This window comes from Lynx rufus, unplaced genomic scaffold (assembly GCF_022079265.1).
Source record: "Lynx rufus isolate CCGP_SWC_20201006 ecotype Redwood Valley unplaced genomic scaffold, mLynRuf1.p SCAF_4, whole genome shotgun sequence".
NCBI lineage: Eukaryota > Metazoa > Chordata > Mammalia > Carnivora > Felidae > Lynx > Lynx rufus.
Genome location: NW_025814856.1, coordinates 120,337,146 through 120,356,103, shown reverse-complemented (window position 1 = coordinate 120,356,103; position 18,958 = coordinate 120,337,146). Strand labels below are relative to the sequence as shown.

Below are 18,958 nucleotides of genomic sequence, written 5' to 3'. Positions count from 1 at the left end.
AGTGACTTAGATGCTCCTTGATGGTCTTTTGTGTAGCATACACTTGGATCCAACATCAGGCTCATTTCTGGGGAGAGTAGGCCTGTATCTTTATGTGTGCATGCACACATGCACGGTGCTCAGTTTTGGCCTTCCTCCCGCTTGAAAGAATCTTATTGTGTAATCCCAGCACCTTAGTCTCCGGGGCTGCTGGGTACGGAAGTATAGGTTGTGTACTTCACAGGCATACGCGACGGCCGTGATGGTCTCCGGCAGGCCCTCTTGTCACAGGTAACAAGGTGAAAGCTTGGGTAGATAGATAACCCTCTGTCACCGTCAAAGAGTACGGAATGATAGTGTCATAGATATAAGGCCTACATACATGTCTCATACTTAGGGAAAAATAGCTCTGACTCCCAAGCAGTCTTCAATGACATTAGGAGTTTGATGGGTTGATAAAGAGTTAGAAAGCATCCCAGTCAGAACTATTTCTAATAACCTGAACCCTCTGGCCATGCCAGGAGCTGGGAGGGCTGCAACATGCCATGTTTGTTTATGAATCAGCCTTCTAGAGCATTGTCTCAGTGGTTCTTGGATGAATAATGTTTACCCACTCCCTTGGAGAGGAAAACTCCAGCTACAAACGTGTACATGAATGCTTTTTTTAATAGGTGGTATTACTGTGCTGCACAGCGGCCCTGACTTTCAGATATTTCACTCATAAAGTTTACAGCAACACTTAACTGCATCTGGATTTCACATTGAATTTAGGAAGGCAAGAATCTCACTGTAATTTCCACTGACTGCCCTGTAATGGAAATTATGGCTTAGGAAAAGTTTCAAATGACGTGTCTATAAACTGAGGAAAAGTTGATCCATTCAAAGGCTGGTTATGTGCATTGTAGGGTTGTTGTGTGTGTGTGTGTGTGTGTGTGTGTGTGTGTGTGTGTGTGTGTGTGTGTATTTGGTTTTTTTGAAAGGACCATTTCCAACAAGAAAGCAATATTTATTTCAGCAGCTGAAGTAAACGAGCCGTGAATTAAAAGTTGGTCTTTGTAAATTGTTGGTTCATCAAAATCGGTGCGGAAAGTGGTGCGAACGTTAAAATAGAACTGTGCTGGGCTTTTGAGAAAGCTAGAAAGATGGTCTGCCTGGAGTCCAGTGTTACAACTGGACAGTAGCAATGCGTTGACTTCCGAGGAGGAGTGGCATTTTTGATGGTCAGAATACCCGCCTAATGGGACTCAGCGTGTAGGTCTTCTGGTCCTTGCCCTGCCATTAACTGGGTCTGTGCGAGTAGGTATGTCACATGACCTCCCAAGTCTTGCCCTTGCTCCTGTCTCCATATCTCCCCACCCCCGCTACTGTTTGGTTTGGTATCTCCCATTCATCTTCATGACTTTCACCCGAATGTCCAATGGCCGTTCCTTGACTATTCTTGGCTCATATCTAAGACCGAGGCAATAAAAAGCTGATAAGAGGCTCTGGATGGAGACATGGATGAGGCTCACTGACCATGGGCTTAACTGCAGGGGGGATCATTTAATCAGGGAATTGCTGGATGTCAGCATCTGGTGGTCTCTTCTCTTATCCCACTTAATCAGAGGACTCCACCAGCCAGCTGCTGGGGTGGTTTGGGAGCAACAGGGTAGGCCTATTTCTATTTGCATCCCCTTTTCAGCCCTGGCCTCCCCCGTTCCCCTCTACCTCTGCTGTGCTTGATTTCCTGGTTCAGTGCCTCTGGACAATTAACCATTGAAACAAACTTCCCATTTTCTGCTCTGAACTGTCCCTTCCTTGCCTTGTGAGTCTCCAGGTGCCTCCAGGCCAGGCCCAACTCAGGGCTTCCATAGCGGGTCCACCTCCTGGCACCTGGGTCTCTCCCACGGCAGGCACTTGAGAGTGTAGCTGCTTCTCCTCTCTGGGTCACTTTCTACTCCTGCAGGGGTTTCCCACCTTCCAGAATCCTAGCTGAAATCACTGGTCTGCTGACCTCTCCCCTTTCTTTCTTCCCTCCCTCCGGAGATTTTTTTCTATTCCTGTAGTTCTACTTTAGTGGGGCCTTGGGTGATGAAGGAAACAAATGCCCATGATCTGTCTGCCACGTTTGACCAAAAATTCGACTTTCTGGCCATAAAACTGGTGTATCCCCCCAATAATTGTGCGTTCTCAGACTTGCCAGCCACGGAGCTGAGCGCTGGAGAGATAAGAGAAGAGGAGACAGGTTTTCACCTCTGAGAAGTGTGGAAGGGGGGCAGGATGTACCCGGATGATGCCTCTGTGGGTCCTGGTAAGGGAGTGGGGCACAGAAGGGATGTGGCGAATGCAGCCAGGGGTGTGGGGGAAGGCCACACTGAATAAACTAACACTCTGTGGTCTTTTAGGAGTTCAGCTGTTAGGGGAAGAGGGAGCACAGGCTACGCCCATTAATTATGACTGAGGGAGCCCAAAGAAAAGTGGTGGATCCATCCCGGATCTTCTGAATCCTGCGTCTGACTGCGTGGGCCTATGCGTCTCCAGGGTCTTAAGCGCTGCTAGTCCCTCACTGCTTCCACACCCACGTCCTCTCAGCCTCCCACTCTTACTATAGACTCTTGGACAAGATCCTGGTTTGGGGAGAACGCCAAATGTGAAGGGGGCCCTCTCAGGGGGGCATGATACTGCCTCTTCGGCTCACTGGTGCCCCTCTCAGCCTGGAAACAGCTCATTGCTGATCGAGGCCTCGTCAATCTTGGGGAGAGGTAGGACCGCTGGTTCCTCACTTTCTCGAATTTGTAAGTAATTCAGGCCTATAAAAATCCTAACAGTATGCTAGCTAAGGCATAGCCAAGGCCCGTGAGCTTATTAATTAAGCCTCCGTTAACCCAACAAACGACCTTGATGGCTTTATTTTGGCTTGAAGATAGTGCTATAAAAGTCCCCACATAGGCCACAAATCCACTCGGTTGCCACTGGTCCCCCACTCCAGAGACAGCGGGGCGGATGAGCATGAGCTGTACTGATTGACCACCACGGCCTTTCCTTCATCGTGTTGTTTTTTTTTTTTTTTAATTTTTTTTTTGTAACGTTTTATTTATTTTTAAGACAGGGAGAAACAGAGCATGAACAGGGGAGGGTCAGAGAGCGAGGGAGACGCAGAATCGGAAACAGGCTCCAGGCTCTGAGCTGTCAGCACAGAGCCCTACGTGGGGCTCGAACTCACGGACCTCGAGATCATGACCTGAGCTGAAGTCGGCCGCTTAACCGACTGAGCCCCCCAGGCGCCCCTCCTTCGTCGTGTTCTAATTCTGCTTTCTATTGAGAAGGGTCTGAATGCTGTCCTTTTCCTTATTTCTGCCATCTGCCTCGCCATTTTCCTCGCCACTTGAGACGTAGTGGGAGCGAGTGCCGTGACCTTGAGCCCTTCGGCCATTGAATTGAATCTATAAAGCCAGGAGTCACTATGACCCTAACGAGCTACAGAAATCTTCCACTTTGTGCGTAGCCCTTCCCGTACCCCTGAGCGTTCAAACTACTAGCCCGAGGTAGGAACTCTGGAAGAGGCACATTGCCGTCTATTTTAGAAGATGCCACGTTTCATGAAGCTGAAGGAGGCGGATAGGTTTTTATCACTTGGGTATTTATAAACCTTTACGTTCGATTTCTCTTAGCCATCAGTCAGTGGGCATCAGGGGGTGGTATGAGGCAGAAAAGCAGAATCCCTCCGTGCTTTTTCTTGGCTCCCCCGCTGCCCTGCTGAAAACACTTGGGTTTCTCTTGTCACTGCTTAGCACCAGAAAAGTGGTAGAGTGTTGTCGTCTGTAGCCGTAGACAGCCACATTATAGAAAACGCTTGCCTTCCTGCCAGTTGCTGGCTTGTGGACCATCCTGTGGCGGGGGGGGGGGGGGGGGCGACAGGGGGAGGAAAAGAAAAAATCAAGTGCCTCGATCCCACAGCCCGTTTACCGAGGTGGATTATATCTCTGGGCCGTGGTAGCCGATGTTCCAGTTTCAGGTTTTTATTGGCGCCATAAACAAACAAGCCAGCGAACTATCTGGGCGACCGTGGGCTACAGCCATTGCCATTCATATCCCATTTCTTCCTGCAGCAGCTTATGTGCAAAAAAGTTCTCAGTGGCGTGGCACACGGAATAGGGAAGTTCTTTTTATTGCCTTCAGTCCTATCCAGTGGATAGCATTGCTCTCTCCAGCCCCTTCTGACAATGGACGGTCCGTGTCCCCGAGGAGCGCGTCGTCATCCCTTGTGACAATCCTCGTCTCTTTTTGCTCTAATCCTTTCCTGTAGAGAGTTTCCAGCAGCAGGCCGTTATGTTTCTGCCAGGGAGAGAGAAATAATAAAGGCAGCTATTCCACTTTTACTGAATGTGAAGGGCTCAACGGCGTAATTAAATCCATAAAACGGTGAGTCACGATCACGGCGCACCAGCCAGCCAGGAAGCGAGGGACGGAGCTGAGGTTGATTTGCGACCAGCAGCTGATCCTGTTCCTCCAGTAGCACTCGTGTAGGCCTCTTCCTGATTTCTGGGCACCAAGCGCCTCATTTCATTTTTAAGAACGCGAAGCTTTAATGAATGTTCCAAAGCTTGCCCAAGGAAACATCTAATCTGAAAAAGATGTGGTTAAGCCTGGTAGATGTCTGTCTGGAAGGTCTGCTTTCTTGTCAATTAACCAGAGTCTGCATCCGAGAAAAAGGGAATCCTGCCTGAGGTGCTTCCAGATGGCCTTTTTGTCGTGGAAGACGGTGGCGTTCGGAAGCTTCTGGAAGTCCATTTCGCCACTAGGTAATTTGAGGGTATGTGAGCATTAAGCCTAGCATAGGTTATGGAAGGTAGTGAAACACTGTAAGAAAACAGTATTTCAAAACCTTGCTTTGCAACTGGCATGCAAACATTCTTGATTCTCTGTGAAAGATTATAAGGTGAAATTTGTGTTGTCAGTGGCCAACACCATTCATTTGAGCATCAGGGAACTGAAGGATTTTATATAAGGTGTTTCTTCGCCTTCTCCTAAGAGGCATCAGCACGTGACAAGGAAAAGAAGGATATAACTGTATGTTTGTGTGTATACTTGCTCACATGCTAGTAGAAGAAAAGTGAAAGCCAAGGTGGCTTAGAGAGGAGCCATGTTTAAAACAGTTGAGAACTTTTATAACTTGGAAACAAAGGAAAGCTCCGGAGGATGGTTTGTGAGAAAACAGACCAAATGTCCGTTAACAAGAATGAAGGCAACAGTGGAAGGTACAAAAATGTTCATTGGCCTCCTAACTTTTTTTCCCCTTTCAACACACATTTTAGGGCGCCTGGGTGCCTCAATCGGTGAGCGTCTGACTTCAGCTCAGGTCATGACCTCATGGTTTCTGGGTTCGAGCCCCGCGTCGGGCTCTGTGCTGACAGCTTGGAACCTGCTTCGGATTCTGTGTCTCCCTCTCTCTCTGCCCCTCCCCTGCTTGTGTGTGTGCGCGCTCTCGCGCTCTCTCTCTCTCTCAAAAATAAACATTAATTTTTTTTTTAAAAAAAACCCACACATTTTAGAATGGCACTCTTTTCTTTCAAAACGATACACCTTATGAAATCCGGCACCAGATGACTCTGAAGGAATGGGTTTTAGTGAATCAAGTTCTGGCCCGCGTCTCAAAATCTCAGCACCTCTGTCATCAGGTGCTCCACGTGAGGTCAAACCGTTTTGCGAGCGTTTGGGAGATTTTCCACCCAGACATTTGCAATCATTGCCTTGTTCTTTCCTATCTTCCTGTTGATTTTCGTGGTTTTTGTTTCCAATCTCTTGCTTCTTAACCTCGTTAAGCACCTGCAGAGACCTTGCAGGATTGGTCTGTCACTCACCATTTGCACACATAGCCTGCCCAGCATTCCAATGGACTGTTCTGGGGGATAAAACACCCTGGTGAGCATTGTTCTACTGACTCCTCTCTAGTGAACACAGGTGAGGTGCCCAGAGCATTTCTCAGAAACACAGCTATGCTTTGGGGGTCACAGCCAACTTGGATGAGTGTGAGGAGAGGTTGGATTTGAACACTGAGCTTCCCTTGAAGAGTGGTTGCCGGTATTTAGAGATCCGTGGGTCGTATCTGCGGGCACAGTGATCTGCAACCAGCCTCAGTTGCATATGTAACCATTGTGGGAGGGAGAGGAAATGCCGAGTTATTGATCCGTTCTCACTCGTGGTGCCAAAACCCGGAGACCCGACTTGATGGAGCCATTCAGAGAAGTTTTGTCTCTTGTTTCAGAATTGGGCTTCGAGGACCTGCAGTGGCAAAGACCCAGGAAGCGGGAGTTCAGAGTAGTATGTGTCTGAAATTCTTGGCATAGGAAAAACAATGAAGTGAACATGCGGTTCTTCACTTTGGCACCAAGAATAAAATTGCCACCACTTCTCAGTGCGAGCCTGGGAGTCAAAAAGCATTGGAAGTGGATTGTTATGCTATCATTTTTGCCACCCGTGCTCTATGCCACCACGTCTGCACCCCCACCCCCGTCACCTGTTAATGTGCTTTGGGGTTAGTGCGTGTATCTTACATCTACCACGTGCAATAAACACTTCCTGTACAAAGGTGCTTGAAACAACATCTGTCATTACATCAAAGAAGGTGTTATTGCCCAAGTGCAGCTGGAAGAGTTCTAATAACGAGATGGCTTTAAATGAGGTTATAATGAAAAAGAAATCTGTGTGAAATGCCTGGACCTTTTTTTCGTGGAAAATAAGCCGTGTTCAGTTTTCCCCCTTTTATAGTCTCCCCATACAAACGTCGCCTTTGCCTGTGTTGAGCGCAGTCTTTGTTCGACGTGAGAAGCTGGAGAATACGCTTCTGGTTGTGAAAAGTGCACTTTTTGTGCGTGCCATGTTGGAGAAGCACCATTAAAGAAGGTTGCTATGGTGTTGAATTCTCTCTTCGGGGGGGAAAAGCCCCTCTGATGAATGTGGGATTTGTGGATTCTGAGCCAGCATGAGCATTCCTGATTGAGAGTCTAGAAAAGGTTATAATAAACTCATTATATAATTAAAAAGGACAAGAGCTACCCTCCAGAATGTGAATCCAAACCCAGAAAAGTGTTCAGTGAACAAGAACAATACTCAGTCGATTTTCAAATTGATGGAGCTTTCCAATGGCAACTAATTTGTTCCAGCATTCAAGTGAGCATAATTAACAGAGACTTTCTTTCTTAGGCCGATTACCCTCCCAAAACCATGCCAACATTGTAACTGTAAGCAGTGAAAACCAATATTTATGAGGGGGATTGTGCAAGAGTTTGTGTGACAGATGGACATTTTATCACTGTTGATGTTTGGAATTCCCTTGAAAAGTAATGTAATATCTTGTTATTTATGAATGAAAGGACAAATGATTGTGCTTTGCTGTCTGGGTTTTCTTTAAAACGAGGTATGTTAAATCTTTCTCTCTGTTTAACCTCGGTTACTTTGCGTTAGGTACCCTCGTATATTCTAATGCAAAAGCTGAAAAATCGTAAATGTGTTTTTGTTACAGATACAGATCCACGTGTTTTAGAAAAACAAGAATTACAGCAGCCAACCTATGTTGCCCTCAGTTACATTAATAGGTAAGCCGTTTTCAGAATTTATAGCAACCTCGTATCTACCACATGTTTATTTTTTAAATGCATCTTTTTAGCGGTAGAAAAAATTGCTTTCTCCCAGTCTTCAAATATTTACTGGAGATTATTTCACATCAACCTCTATACAGCATTTTCTTGCTTCTCTGTTGCAAAGATGTAGGATTGTAGTTCTCTGTGCATATGGCTGAAAACATGACTGATTTATAAGCTCATTCTGGAAGTATTTTGTATGCAGACTTAGACTAGGCTCTTTTGACTTCATAGGGCAGTTTGGGAGATTAATGGATTTATGTTTGAGTGAACCTTTTAAACCCTCAGGTGAAGGGGTACTTTATGAATTCAGAACATTGTTGGAATATCAGAATATATCTGCATATAACAAACTGAAATAATTTAATATCAGAAAGTTATTTAGTAGCAGCTCCTTTGTAGTAAAAACATTCTCAACAAGCGACCCCCGTCTGTGTGGAGTAACAGGAGTTTTTCCTGAAACTGACCGTGTGAGCATGACTTTAGAGAACACTTAGAACTTGATACGAGTCTGACGGAGGACCTGGTGTTTTCAGCCAACGTAAGTGATTAAGATAACCGTGATTTCTGGAGACAACCTAAAATCAACTCATGTTAAGAAAACACACATCCCCAAAGAGAAAAAGGCAACATAAAAGCAAAACTGGTTTTTAATGAGAATGAGATACTCTGCTCGTAATTCAGTGCATGCATTTCTGTCAACTGCCCCCCCCCCTTTTTTTTTCATATGAGGCGAAGAGTGGTTTCAGTCTCTAGGTTCCAGAGCTGAGGTTCAGGGTCTGGAGTAGAAAATGGGGAATGAATGATCGGTGTTGTTTCACTTCGACGCATTTTGGGGGGAAAACTTACTTAAATCTTCAGAGAGCTTTGAGTTAGAGTTGCGTGTACTCAGTTCCACTTTCTTTTACAAAGCAGGTGTTTAAAAGGATTCATTAACATAAACATCTATTTGCATATTGCCTTTGGATTTCTTGCTTATCAGCCTTGCCTGGAAGTGAGATAAAGTATCTACAGTTTCTTAGTGCCCATAATTTTTGAAATGTTTTAAGTAGAATACCTTCAAAATCACACCAGATACAAATACAGGTGTATATGCTTGTCTGAATTTCTCAGAAAACTGGTTTCCCAGGATTAACATGGGTCTTAAAGGCTTTAATTGTACTTTAGAATTATGTGTACGTAACATAGGTTAAGTAGCCTACTAGTATTGGGCAGTAGGATCTATAGGCTTATGGACTGTGACACTGAATAGGATTAGTGGGGCTACTGTTTTAGGTAAAATAAGTTACCTACATTTATACAGGTTATTTATAAATACCAAACTTTAATCCAATAAGAGTGTGTGAGATTTAAAAAAAGGTTTTTTTTAAATGTTTATTAATTTTTGAGAGCGAGAGAGCGTGGGTGGGGAAGGAGCAGAGGGCAGGGGTTGGGGGCGGGGGGGGAGACACAAAATCTGAAGCATTGCGCTCCAGGCTCCAAGCCGTCAGCACAGAGCCCGACATGGGGCTCGAACTCACGAACCATGAGATCATGACCTGAGCCAAAGTCAGATGCTTAACAAACTGAGCCACCCAGGCGCCCCTGGAATGTATGAATTTTTTATATTCAGTCATTCATCATGTTGTCAGACATGTAGGCTGCAGCGATGTACTCATTACAGAGGCATCATACTCACCAAAGAAATACTCTGCCAGGTGTGACCTAGGACTACAAAAAAAGACAATAGGGACAAGGGCCACACCCACAACCACCAGAGAATTGAGTCAAGTATGATAGTTTAGCATAAACTGGACAGTAGGATAAGCCTGAATCCCAAAGTCTTGGCATAGGAAAAACAATGATGTGAACGTAAGATTCTTAACTCCGAATTCACCATATCCTGCCCTAGAGGACACAGAGTAGACGTACAAGGGGATTGATAGGTTTGCTGGTGATCTCTAGGTTAAGAGAAGGACTGTGCATGGACGGTAGCCCAGGTTACTAACCACCTTTCTCCCTCGAGATCCCTTTGTGCACAGTGCCACATTTGTAACATGGTACTTAACACCTGATAGACACTCTGGGTATTTGTAGGTGATAGATAAACACCTAGTAAATGAGAGGGCTGAGCAATGAATGAATAGCTGCAAGGCGGAAGCCAAGTCTGGCCCCAGGGAAAGATATGCTAAAAGGCGCCTTAGGGCCCTTAGACACAGAAGGGAAACCTTGAAATTCACATGAAGCCAGTACAAGAGTCAAGAAGAGAGCCACAAGGGTTAGGTAATTGGAAAGAAAGCTTGACGGCAATATCCTGAAAACAGCAGAAAAGAGCACTATTGAAAAAAAAAAAATAAAGTTGAACAAATAAAGATTTTTTTTTTCCCTCAAACCTCAGGGGAAAATAAAGTCTAATTTTGCTGAGCAGCGAAGACAAAAAAATCTCTCTGCTCATATACCTGTTTATACAACTCTAATGTACGTTTGAACATCTCAAAATTGAGATGAAACTTTCTTTGGCAAGAACATTGCTAAAGACTGAAATCTACAGAGTTTGGGGTCCTTAAAAATGGAGCTAGCTTTTTGGATTATAAAAAGAAAAGAGCCGAGTGGAAACTGGAGCCTTTATTTATACTTATTTTATTAAAAAAAAATTTTTTTTAGGGGCGCCTGGGTGGCTCAGTCAGTTAGGCTCAGGTCATGATCTCACGATCTCTTCAGCTCAGGTCATGATCTCACGGTTCGCGGGTTCGAGCCCAGCGTCATGCTCTGTGCTGACAGCTCAGAGCCTGGAGCCTCCTTCGGATTCTTTGTCTCCCTCTCTCTCTCTGCTCCTCCCCCACCCATGCTCTGTCTCTGTCTCAAAAATAAATAAACATTAAAAGAGAATTTAAGATTTTTTAAATTGTAGGTAACTACACCTATTGCAAATATCTTTACTCTTGAACATAACATGTCGAACAAATCTTGAATTCCTTGAAAAGCGGGTCTGTTATAACACCTGAGCAAACTGTAAAATGTAAATGGCTTAATAAGAATGAGAGAGACTGAATGAATTAATAGGGTTATGGGAACAGTTTGGGGGCGGGGGGAGCCGGATATGAGCTTTAAGGACACGAAGCTCTGTTAATTTTGTCGTGTGAGGATCAACGAGAAGTCCATGCATGGGAAATTTAATTACTTAGTCTGTATAACATGCAAATGCCTGGAAAGTATAAAGGGCAAGAAGAAAAGCTACAGATTTTGAATCAGAGAATAATGCAGATATAGTACTAGAAGGAAAGAATGTAACACTGCTTATGCTTGGAACTCGATGCTGAGCGTTTTTTACATTATTTGAGTCTTCTCAATAACCACGTGAAGTAGGTACTGTGATGATCTCCACTGTGCGGGTGCAGAAGTGGTGACACAGAAGTTAAGTGGCTTGTCGTAGGTCCCCAGGTGGTATGCAGGGGAGTATTGTGTTCAAACCTACACTGCCAGACTCCAGAATCTGGGTTCCTCATCACTGTACCGGCTGAGTTGTTGGAAGATCAGAGGGAATTGGAAAGCTAAGGTTGGAAAAATACGGTTGGACAGCCGGGAGGAGGGGACACAGACCTAAGAATCAGAGTAATTGCCATGCTGTAGATAACCGGAGGGTCGCAGCCTAATAAAATCAAACCTTAGGAGACAGCGGGAGCCAAGCCTGCTAGGAGCGAGGTCCACCAGGGAGGCCTAAATGGTACCTCACTACTGGGAAAGTGAGCGAGGGTTCTAGGCACATCCTAGCATAGCAGGCCTCAGCTGTGCAGGGGAGGGACACGTTCCCATCTCCAGAGGAGAGAAAGGGCGGAGCTCGTGACTTTAGGGGAAACCATCTAACACTCAGCGTTGGTGACTCCCCCGAATGGGTAACAGAGCTAACTTACAGACGCGGTAACCTACATGGCCGTGGCTGTTAGTTGCATTATCTTTTCTACAAAACGTTCTTCTGAAGATGAAGTTTCCAAAGTTTAAAAATACGTGTATCACTTTGGCGTATGCTGTAAAGGGATATCCTGCCTAGGCGCAAATTGGTACCTTCTTGCAGTCAATCCTTGTCATTTACTACCTAATAAAAGTTTGATATTTTCTTGCACCTAAACTACAGCTCTACTGAAATTCTCTTTGTAAGGCTCCCTGCGTGGCTGGGCACAGCAATCGTTAGGTTTGACCTCCTCTGAAAGTGGAATTTTATTTAGCTTAGTGTTTGCTATTAAATAGCAAATTCTAAAATGGGTTTCATAGAACAGCAGTTCTGAGGTGTTGTTTCGTCTGTCTGTCTGCCTCTCTCTTTCTCACGTGCGCGCGCACACACACACACACACACACCTCATTTACTCATAAAGAATTCTTGGGGCACCTGGGTGGCGCAGTCGGTTAAGCGTCCGACTTCAGCCAGGTCACGATCTCGCGGTCTGTGAGTTCGAGCCCCGCGTCGGGCTCTGGGCTGATGGCTCAGAGCCTGGAGCCTGTTTCCGATTCTGTGTCTCCCTCTCTCTCTGCCCCTCCCCCGTTCATGCTCTGTCTCTCTCTGTCCCCAAAATAAATTAAAAAAACGTTGAAAAAAAAATTAAAGAATTCTGTGGTCAATTAAGTTTGGTAAATTTTGAGTTAAATCTGCAGCTAAGAAAACCATTGTATTTATCAAATCTTTTCCTTCCTTTGCTGCTATACATTTTAAGTCTCTAAGAGGGATGATCTATTGTTCATAGGGACCTGATCCCAGAGCACTTTTTCTGGAAGCATCTGATGGGACTAGTTTTGCATATACCAGCAGGAGGTGGCTACAGTTAGATCACTTTCACTTACATCTTCAACTTCCCCAAGGAACCCTGAAGGCTTTTATGCAGGAAAGCTTTCTTTTCGTTTTCTGATTCAAAATACAGAATGCTATTTCCTCTTTCCTCATGGTCCACTGGGACAAAGGAAAATAAAATTGTGCCCTTCTATGGTAACTCAATCAAATTTTGTGTGCCTCTTTTAATAGTGATCCCTTTCCTTCTCCTAGCCTTCCCAAACACCTACTTGGCTTCTATTAAAATAAAACTTTGGGGTGCATGGGTGGCTCAGTTGGTTAAGCATCCAACTCTTGATTTCAGCTCAGGTCATGATCTCACAGTTCGTGGGTTCAAGCCCCGCATCAGGCTCTGAGCTGACAGTGCAGAGCCTACTTGGGATTCTCTGTCTCCTCTTTCTGCCCCTCCCCCACTTTCTCTCTCTCTCAAAAATAAACATTAAAAAAATAAGATAAAATTTTTATTTTCTTACTTAGAAACCATCACTTTATTTCCCCCGCCTCCAATATAATTCTCTTCCATCTTTGAAAGAGAGCAATGCCGTGGCTAAAAGTATGGGTAGAGTGGGGCGTCTGGCTGGCTCAGTTGGTAGAGCATATGACTCTTGATCTCAGGGTTTTAAGTTCAAGCCCCATGTTGGATACAGAGATTACTTAAAAATAAAATTTAAAAAAAAATGGGACAGCTACATAGAGACCTGTCTCTACTATTCATGAGCTTTGTGAGCAGGTTGACAATCTCAGCCTCTGTTTCCTCCTCTCTCATGACACTTTCTTCTTATGAGTATTTTTTTTTTTAACGTTTATTTATTTTTGGGACAGAGAGAGACAGACCATGAACGGGGGAGGGGCAGAGAGAGAGGGAGACACAGAATCGGAAACAGGCTCCAGGCTCTGAGCCATCAGCCCAGAGCCCGACGCGGGGCTCGAACTCACGGACCGCGAGATCGTGACCTGACTGAAGTCGGACGCTTAACCGACTGCGCCACCCAGGCGCCCCTCTTCTTATGAGTATTAATTCGTGCATATGAAGCACGTGCATCTCTGCCTGGGATTCAGTGTTACATAAGTATAGGTCTTTTAATTATTTTTTTTATATTCTCATGCTAAGACACCCATCAAGTCAGTAATTAGAGGAACAACTGCAGAGGGGAAGCACTGCTTTGGAGTGAGACCAGAACCACTCCCACCAGGAAATAAGCTCCATGAGGGCAGGGACATTTTCTGTCTCCCACAACTGTGTCCCCAATCCACAGAATAGTGTCTGGCATATAATAGATTCCTGATGTTTATGGAATGAGTGAATGAATGCATGTGAATATGTGTATAAGTGAAAGAGAGTGAATAAATGTCCAGGAACTTTGGGGACCCTTCTGTAAGAAACCAGGAGCCTCTGCTACCCATGTGCACTGAGTAAGGCTACATGACCAGAATGGATGCTGTGCTTTTATTCAGCATTCCTATGGGATGCAGCACAAAAATATACTAAATATACTAAAAATATACTAAATATACTAGTATACTAATATACTAAATATACTAAAATATCACTAGTTCTCCTGCCATAAACAACTGGACAAATTTATGAGATCATGGTTTTTAGGCTCTGGATAATAGGTAGTAAAGACTGATCCCTGAGAGAGAGGAAACATTAGACAAGCTCTCTGGTCGTTTGGCTTATTCTGAGGACAATTTCCTTATGCAGTGGAGTATGCTAGAACATAAACACAGCATAACATTCCCACTGTCCTGAAAAGAGGTCCGTCAGTGTTGGGGGCAACTAAAGCTGCTGAAATCTGTAGCACAGGGGGACTGGAGATGAGAACGAGGCCACAGAAGTCTGTATGAGGGTCTTTCTTGAGTCCATAGCTGAGAGTGGACTGTACATGCTGTTATTTGGGGTAAGACTGAATCTTAGCAAAGAGCAGCAAATACATGGGTGAGAATGAAACCCGTGAGACCAGAGGTGAGATGGTGCCGGTAGGCAGGGCATTCTAGCCCAGTCAGCATGGAAACAACTGGTTAACATCCTACTCTTTTAACTGAGACATTAGAAATAAGGACTTTGTCCTGAGGTGTGGCCTGCTTTAGAGCCACTCTAACAATACCTAAAACCAAGTCTCTCCAAGATCTTGTTTGGAAATGGGTCCTGAGAAGTTAGAAGTTCTTAGGGAAACACTTTGGGCTTTGCACAGATTGGCCCTGAGAAGATATAAATCTAGGCCTATATAAATGCAACATAATCATCCTGAAATTGAACTGCGTGCTAGAGCACAAGTCAGTAGTCTTCATAGGAATGAATCAGATAGCACGATGTCTAATATGCAATAAAAAATTACTAGACATGAAGGACAGAAAAATCTTAGACACGGAAAAAAAGCAGTCAGTTCAGACCCTCCCTAACATTTGATTTGGCCCAGATGTTAGTTTTAGGAAACAAAGACCTGAAAGCAGTCATTATAAATATGTTTAAGAACTCAAAGGAAAAATACACTAAAAGGTTGTTTTGAATAAAAATAAAATCAGTCTGGATACTTCTTTTAAATCCTCCTACCAGAATATAAACTGCTTAATGAAAGCTTTCTTCCTCTTTCCCACTTTTCTTCCCACTCCAAAACCTCACCTAATTCTCCCAAACCATCATTCTGGCTGTTTCGGTTGGACTCATTTTTGCCAGATTATAGTCATACCCTCATAAAAAATGCTGTAATTAGCCAAGTGTTCACCGGCCTTCTATTTTATACAAACAAGACTGAAGCACTTGATTTTTTTTTTAATCTAAAGGCAGTAGGGTTTTTGTTAGTTTGTTAGTCTGTTTTTTTGTTTTTTTAATGAAACCACCTGTTTGTGGTCTTCTGAGAGCAGTCCGTATTCATTACAATATAAGACCTGCTTTCGTATTTCCCTCCTTGGTCCACCAGATCTGAAGTTCTGGGTGCCCCAGCCCCATACTGAAGTTTGTGGGCTAATGCATGCCATAAACATGTTGCATGCTGTTAGATCTCAAACACCAGACATTGTGCTACCATTTTCTTAGCCTGTTTTTTTACGAACATCGGTTGAAACAAAGCCGAGATGGCTGCCTGCCAGATTTTCCTTGTAATATCTCTAACCTGATTTGGCTTGCTCATTGTGTTCTGCAAAAAACCATGTACTCTCAAGGGACACTGGGAAGCTGGAAAGAGCCCTTACATGACATTTTGGCTCGCTTCAGCAGAATTAGCTTGTACTGCTGGCATAAAACACATGGTGAGAGAGGTGAGTCTTGGCAGAACTTGGTGATATGATTTGCTTGTTAGGCACTGGGCCTCCTTGCATAACTAACTTCTTTGTTGTCTGCAGTTTGTTCTTAGGGCAATCAGTGTTTTATTTTTTTTTTTTTAATTTTTTTTTTTCAACGTTTATTTATTTTTGGGACAGAGAGAGACAGACCATGAACGGGGGAGGGGCAGAGAGAGAGGGAGACACAGAATCGGAAACAGGCTCCAGGCTCTGAGCCATCAGCCCAGAGCCCGACGCGGGGCTCGAACTCACGGACCGCGAGATCGTGACCTGGCTGAAGTCGGACGCCTAACCGACTGCGCCACCCAGGCGCCCCAGGGCAATCAGTGTTTTAAAGCAGGATGCATATACAACTCCACATTAGGCCATGCTTTTAGTCTTTCTTGTGTCCACCCATCAGTATTTATGACTGATCTTTTTTTTTTTATTGTTTCAGTATAGTTAACATACAGTGTTAATATTAGTTTCAGGTGTACAATCTCTTGATCCAACAATTCCATACATTACTCTGTGCTCATCATGATAAGTGTACTCTTAAGTCCCATAAGCCATTTAACCCATCCCCCCACCTCCTCTCCTTTGGTAAACATCAGAGCTCTGTATTTAAAAGTCTGGCCTCTGATTTGTCTCTTTTTTTTTGTTTGTTTCTTAAATTCCATATATGTTGAAATCATATGGTATTTGTCTTTCTCTGACTTATTTCACCTAGCATTACACCCTCTAGATCAATCCACATTCTTGCAAATGGCAAGATTTCATTCTTTTCATGGCTGAGTAATATTCCTGTGTGTGTGTGTGTGTGTGTGTGTGTGTGTGTGTGTGTGTGTGTCCATTCATCTATTGATGCACACTTCGGCTGTTTCCATCACTTGGCTATTGTAAATGCTGCAATAAACATAGAGATGCATATATCTTTTCAAATTAGTGTTTCATATTTTTTGGTAAATACTCAGTAGTGGAATTACTGGGTCATATGATAATTCTATTTTAAATTTTTGGAGGAACCTGCATTATGTTTTCCACAGTATGGAAACTGGCTGCACCAGTTTGCATTCCCACCAACAGTGCACAAGTATTCCTACATCCTCATCAATACTTGCTGTTTCTCGTGTTTTTGATTTTAGCCAGTCTGACAGGTGTGAGGTGATATCTCATGGTAGTTTTGATTTGCATTTCCCTGATGATGAGTGATGTTGAATGTCTTATCATGTGTCTGTTGGCCATCTTTGTTGTCTTTGGAGAAATGTCTGTTTGTGTCTTCTTATTTTTAATTGGATTATTTGTTTTGGGGGTGTTGAGTTTTATAAGTTCTTTATATATTTTGGATAATAACCCTTTATCGGATATGTCCTCGGCAAATATTTTTTCCCATTCAGTAGGCTGTCTTTTAGTTTTGCTGATGATTTCCTTTGCTGTGCATAAGCTTTTTATTTTGATGTATTCCTAATAGTTTATTTTTGCTTTTGTTTCCCTTGCCTCGGGAGACCTATCTAGAAAAATGCTGCTACAGCTGAGACCAGAAATTATTGCCGGTGTTCCCTTCAAGGATTTTTATGATTTCAAATCTGATTCACATTTAGGTCTTCAATCCATTTTGAGTGAATTTTTGTGTATGGTGTAAGAAAATGGTCCAGTTTCATTCTTATGCATGTAGCTGTCCAGTTTTCCCAACACCATTTGATGAAGAGACTTATTCCCCTTGCATTTTTTGTCTTTGTTTTTGTTTTTGTTTTTTGTTTGTTTAATTAAGCAAGCTTTATCCCAATGTGGGGCTTGAACTCACTACCCTGAGATCAAGAGTCGCATGCTCTACCAACTGAGCCAGCCAGGTGCTCCCTACCCCATTGCATACTTTCTTCCATTGAGATGAATTAACCACATAATCATGGGTTTATTTCTGGACTCTCTATTTTGTTCCATTGATCTATGTGTCTGTTTCTGTGCCAGTACCATACTGTTTTGACTACTACAGCTTTGTAATATAATTTGAAGTCTGGAACTATGATAGGATACTTCCAGTTTTCTGTGAAAAATGCTATTGATATTTTGATAGGTATTACATTGAATCTGTAGATTGCTTTGGGTAGTATAGACATATTAACAATATTATGTTCCCATCCACGAGCATAGATTCCTTTGTGTCATCTTTAGTTTCTTTCATCCATGTTTTATTTAGTGTTTTCAGAGTACAGGTATTTTACCTCCGTGGTTTAGTTTATTCCTAGGTATTGTATTCTTTTTGGTGCAATTGTAAGTGGGATTGTTTTATTTCTCTTTCTGCTACTTCATTATTAGTATGAAGTGGGATTGTTTCATTTCTCTTTCTGCTACTTCATTATATTATTAGTATATAGAAATGCAACAGATTTCTTAGAGGCACCTGGGGGACTCAGCTGGTTGAGCGTCCAACTCTTGATTTTGACTCAGGTCATGATCCTAGGGTTGTGGCACCAAGCCCTGCATGGGGCTCCATGCTGAGTGTGGAGCCTGCTTGAGATTCTCTCTTTCTCTCCCCATTCCCCTTTCCTCTGCTTGTGTTTTCTCTCCAAACAAAGAAAAGAAATGCAACAGTTGTATCCTGTGACCTTACTGAACTCATCTGCCCGTTCTAGTCGTTTTGGGATGGTGTCTTTAGGGTCTTCTATATATAGTACTGCTGTGACTGATCTTTTTTATGCATCTTTGAGTGCAGTTCAAAGCTGCATTACATTTTTTTCAAAATCTTCAAACTTACTGCAATTAGAGATTCCGTGACTTTGAAACCATCTAGTAATAGCCTTGTATTTTCTCTTCTTCTCCCTTTGTAGAAACCCATTTCCTGAACTTCGTCCTAAGCAAGAGCTGCTATACTTTCAGTATTTCCAACTGTGACATTTCTGTGTTGATCAGAGTGTCCACTGTCGCCTCTTCAGCCTCTCCCTGGAACCACATTCACCTTGAGCCCTGTAGGGTCCGAGACCTTCCTTCCTTGCCTCCCCATTCAGGCTGGTTGCTGGACATTAACTTTGAATTTATCAATTGAGATTAATTCCCTTGTCTCATTGAGCTTGCTCACTCATTGTCTCCAATATCTCAGTGTCAGATAAAACCAACAAGTGCCTCTCAGGCTAGCCGCTGGGAGTCACTATCGAAAAACACCTACCTGTGTCCCGCCACAGACATAGTCTCCCTGACCTTGGCTGGGCCCTCAAGGCCATCCCATAGTTCGTGTTCAGCCCACGTTAAAACCTTGCTAACCTTATCACAGTCGGTTTGAATGTACCCGTTGTACACAAGTTCC

The 18,958-nt window shown here is 43.6% G+C and overlaps 1 protein-coding gene across 2 annotated transcripts in view; it reads left to right on the top strand.

The window, feature by feature from the left end:
* JAZF1 (JAZF zinc finger 1) overlaps nucleotides 1-18,958 on the top strand; it is a 344,718-nt gene that overhangs the window by 186,620 nt on the left and 139,140 nt on the right. For both annotated transcript variants that reach the window (XM_047097097.1, XM_047097098.1), the window contains one exon: nucleotides 7,481-7,553. In XM_047097097.1, the coding sequence (XP_046953053.1) occupies nucleotides 7,481-7,553 (73 nt within the window). The remainder of the gene's footprint in view (nucleotides 1-7,480; nucleotides 7,554-18,958) is intronic.